This window comes from Gossypium hirsutum, chromosome D11, assembly GCF_007990345.1.
Source record: "Gossypium hirsutum isolate 1008001.06 chromosome D11, Gossypium_hirsutum_v2.1, whole genome shotgun sequence".
NCBI classification, from domain to species: Eukaryota; Viridiplantae; Streptophyta; class Magnoliopsida; order Malvales; family Malvaceae; genus Gossypium; species Gossypium hirsutum.
The window spans coordinates 53,659,589-53,664,421 of NC_053447.1; the positions used below are offsets into that span (position 1 = coordinate 53,659,589).

Here is a 4,833-nt window from a genome sequence, read left to right on the forward strand (position 1 = left end):
TACACCAAATATAGCCTAAACCTAAGAACCAAAACTTGGCCAACGGAAAAGCTATTAATAATTTTATTTTGGGTAGACTACATGGTTAGTCACCCAACTTTCATAAATTTTTATTTTAGGGACTAAAAATAAAAAGTTTACAATTTAGGCACTACCATTACATACTTTTATCATTTTAGTCATTGTCGTTACGCTTTTATCATTTTGGTCACTCGCCGTTAATTTGGCATTACTTACACTTGTTTTAGTCACTAAACTTTAGCAAGTTTACATTTTAGTCACTCTTTTTTTTTAAATTAATTTTATTTAAAAGAGTTTTTATTGGGAATTAAATAATTCAATTGTCGAGATAGAACCCCGTTCTTATCTATAACTCAATTAAAACTCATGTTTTTCTTGTAAAAGACCAAAAAAATCCTATAAAACCCCAAAATTTTCCTATTTACAAAAAAAGAAAAGACAAAATTAAAGATTAAAAAGACAAAATTATTTTTTCATATAAAAATTTAAAAATTTCCAAAACTGAGGTAATTTCCAAATAAACCATAGGTTTTCTCCTTTTTTGAAAAATTAAAATTAATTCTAAAAAGAAAAGAAATAAATGAAATGAAGATAAATTGACTTTTCATGTAAAAATTCAACAATTTTTTCTTATAAAAACCTAAGTAATTCCCTGTAAAATCTGATATTATCTTCCATCTTTCTACTAAGAGAAAAAACTGAAATTAATTCTAAAAGAAAAAAATAAAGGAAATTAAAAAAAATGATTTTTCTAACCTAAATTTTCCCCTATAAATTTCCAGGTTTTTCCTTACCGAAAATAATAAAATTAATTTAAAAAAAAAAGAAGAAGAAGAAGAAGAAAGAAGCCAGAAAGGTATTTTCAATCTCTCTCAATTTCAATTTCAATTTCAAAAAGGTATTAAACACGACATTAGTATTTTCCATCAATGTATATGATTTTGATTGGTATAATAATAAATTTAAGCCTCAAAGTTTACGCATTTTGTCAATTTGGCCTAATTTAACAAATTTATCCCATAACATTTGTGTAAATGTTGAGGCTAAATTTGTTGAATTTTTTAGAATTAAAGCCAAAATAACAAAATATGTAAACATCGAAGGATAATTTGTTACTATGTCAATCGAAATTATGTACAATTGACGAATGATATTAACACCGTTATTAATTGTCCTTAGTTGCTCACTTTTGAAATTGACAAGGATTAAATTGCTCCAATTTTTTTGAGAGGGACTAGAGAAGTTTTTTTGCAAAAAATATAATAAAGGAAATTAAAAAGAAAAATGAGCAATCAAAATGAAAATTTACTAAAGTTGGGAGACTAAAATGAGTGTATCTAATGGGAAAATTAACGACAAGTGACTAAAATGATAAAAGCATGTAACAATAGTGCCTTAATTGCAATCATTTTATTTATGGTGCCCAAAATGAAACCTTATAAAAGTTGAGTGACAAATTAGTGTAGTTTACCCTTTTATTTTCCAAAATTACTTTTCAAAATAAATAATATTTTTATAATTCGTCCTTCAATTTATCTTACCAGCAAGTCAGAATTCTGATTATCCCGTGAATTCGATCAACAAAATAAGTTAACTCAAACCCTTCAAAATTTCAAAACAAAATCCTGAAAATCTCAACTTCCAATCTTTCAGTTTCTAAATTTATTGTCTTCCCCGTTTTCTTTATGAAATTAAACCTCTCAGAAAATGCAATCTCTTGAAAGCATCACAGAATCCCCATTTCCTCAAAACCCTAACAATTCATCATCATCATCATCTTCTTCGAATGGGTTGTATGGATGGCTCGTTGAATGTCATGGATTTTGGCATAACTTAGCACTTATTATCCCTTCTCTCCTCTTTGTTCTGTTTCTGGGTTTTCAAGCTAAAAAAAACTTTCAAAAGCTCTCTCATGGAAGGTCTTATATCATGATTTCTTATTACGGTTGCCTTTGGCTCGTTAGCTTGCTCAACCTTGTTTGGTGTTTCGTTCAGGTTTGTGGGTTTTTTCCCCTCTAATTAAATTTTAATGAGTTGGTGTTTTTCTTGAATTTGATTATTGGATCTTTTAGACTTTGGTTGTTTCCTTGACGTGGTTGCTTTTTAATTTTATTGTAAATCAAATTGCAATGGAAATTACTGTAAAAGACTAGCTGATATTGAAAGTTAAAATTAATAATTGATTAAATGAAGGAATTGCTAAAATCTGACATTAGTTATAGACAAAATCTAATTAGTCAACTTATAAGTCAGGCATTTTGCATCCAAATAACAATGTACTTTCTTGTTTTAATTCTTCACAAATTTGTTTTGTTGATATCCAAAATACTCTTTTTGTTCTTGCTTCTGTGAGTCTGGGACAGCGCAATAAGTAATGCTACTTAAATTAGTGGAATGTAACTTGGGTGTCTTGGTCTCATTAGACAAGGTGCAAAAGTTGTTCGGCAATTTTTTCGCATTGTAAACTTAAGAACAAGATTATTGGACAGGAAAGCTATCTAGTATGAGTTTTTTAGGTGATGCTCCTTTGATGTCGTATCTAAGAACAATGCAGAGAAGCCAATAATGAATAATATAGATCAATAGAATGGAAATATGTATAGTAAAAGCCTTCTTTCTTGAGCTTGTGTTCGATAGCTGTGTCTCTTTTAGTGTGGCATGAGCTAAGATCTAACTCATTTACCATCATGAATGGTCAATTTTCCCTTTTTCTTAAGTGAGAGAAAATCTGTTTACTTTATCCTTTCACGTATGAATTGTATCTTAGTGATCGTTACCAAATAGTGTTTTCCGCTTAACATGGTTGAAAATGATTTCTGTTAAGCAGCTGGGCATCTTATTCTTTGATAGTATGAATGAGTTAGGTTAGTAAACTATATGTTTTTAGGAAAATCATAGCCATCAAGATTAATGAAATATGATTGACCCCTGAAGATCATAATTCTAGTTGACAGTAACTTTATTTCTCCACTTCATTAGCTGGATGGCTTGGTCCAAACTACCTCTTGATTGATGCAGGCCTGGGAATGCACTCCTGGAAAGGAAATGGCATGGAATATCTTATCATTGTTCACAACTTCTGGGATGCTATTCCTGGAAGTTAGCTTGTTGGCATTTCTACTGCAAGGAAATCATGCTAGTGGGTTGCAAGCTTTGACACGGACATTTGTTATTTCAGGGCTTATTGTTGGTTTGGACTTACTTCTCAAGGTATTTATTTTATTCTTAAATATTTCACCTTTCCTGGAAGTTGCATATCTATTGCTGGTGAATCAGATGGTGGTGGAAGAACATTACAGGTTCTTCCTTCCTGCAAACTTTACTATTAATAGCAGTGTCACCATTCTTGTGGCCTATAGTTAGATCATTGATCTACTTTAACTTCTTAAGCAATCTCAAATTTGAAGTTTGATCGTGCATACTTGTTTTTTAATTGTTTTCATTTTCTAATATGGAAAACACACGATGTTGTTCCCTTAAGTATTTTTCTTGTAGTGAATTCTTTTAACATTTCTCTGTTGATGCTTTATATATTATGATATTAATATTTCAATGTATGTTTTCCCTCCTTTAGGCTATTTACCTATTTGGATTCGGTGTGCCCTTGTTCATTGACAACTCCGAACATCCACGTCAGATAAAATGGGGTCTGTGGGTTGTTCACAGGCTAGTGCTGACTGCTATTTATGGCTCCATACTGTTTATGTACCATTCTAAGTGGAGAGAAAGGTTACCTGGTATGTTCATCTAAGTTACTTACATTTTTTGCAAGTTGCTTAATCATAGACTTACTGTTGCTTCTTTGTCCTTCTGCAGCAAGACCTGCATTCTACAAATATGTTGCCTTCATGTTCATCTTGAATGCACTAGAACTGTTTGCTTGTGCACTAACTGGAAATGGAGCTAGCTTTGGGTTTTGGTAAATACAAGCTTGTTGCCATTTTATAGTCCAAATATTATTTATATTAGTATATTATGTTCCTTTTCAAATGGTTTTCTAAAGAGGTGTACAAAATACATTTACAGGTTGTACAGCGCCACAATCGTTTGCTACCATGCCTTTTACCTTCCTCTTCTGTATATTACTTTTCTAGCAGATTTTTTTGAGGTAATAATTTATTTTCATATTCATAGTAAAAAATGCATCTGTTTAATTGATTTTTAGCACAGATTTATAACATGTAAGCGTGGCCAAAATATCTTTTAATGAATGCAGGAGGAAGATATGCATTTAGAGAATGTGTACTACTCAGAGATGAAAGATGCTGGTTTCTTTGATGCTGACTGGGAGTAAGCATCGAATGAACTTTGAATTAGTAGCTTCTCTATACATAAAGCTCTGTAAATATAAAGTGCAGTTCAGATTGTAAAATATCTGCTCAAACAGATGATGGATCTATGTCTGAATATACCGATATTGCTGTGGGAACAAATCCAATAATGTAGAATGTTCTTTACCTAGAGTTTCTTCCTAAAGATCAGTTAGTCCTTGATTTTTTTTTTCAGTATTTACTATGTGTTATCAAGTAGATTTGGAGTTTGAATATCTACATCTAAATTATTTTCATTTCCAAGCAGAGATCTTTTCTGTTCAATTTTCTTGAAACAAAATAAATAGTATCATTGTGTTTGTTATTGTAGAATTCCAAGAGCCTTGTACTGATAGAATTTGATGGAGTTTGAATGGCTCACAGGTTTGATGGAGTTTATTTTTTAATTTTTTTTCGAACAGGGTATCTTTTGTGTCTATTTTTCTGTTCATGGAGTTTTTACTGTCAGTATTGAAATTGAAGGTTGAGAAACTATTGCTGA

The 4,833-nt window shown here is 30.9% G+C and overlaps 1 protein-coding gene across 1 annotated transcript; it reads left to right on the forward strand.

The window, feature by feature from the left end:
- Positions 1-1,510: 1,510 nt before the first annotated feature.
- On the forward strand, positions 1,511-4,478 carry LOC107961867 (protein CANDIDATE G-PROTEIN COUPLED RECEPTOR 2). Its single transcript, XM_016898031.2, has 6 exons — positions 1,511-2,016; positions 3,040-3,231; positions 3,596-3,758; positions 3,838-3,940; positions 4,048-4,129; positions 4,238-4,478. Exons 1-6 carry the CDS (start codon positions 1,729-1,731, stop codon positions 4,313-4,315), a joined length of 906 nt encoding a protein of 301 aa, XP_016753520.1. The 5' UTR covers positions 1,511-1,728; the 3' UTR covers positions 4,316-4,478.
- The last annotated feature ends 355 nt before the right edge of the window (positions 4,479-4,833 follow it).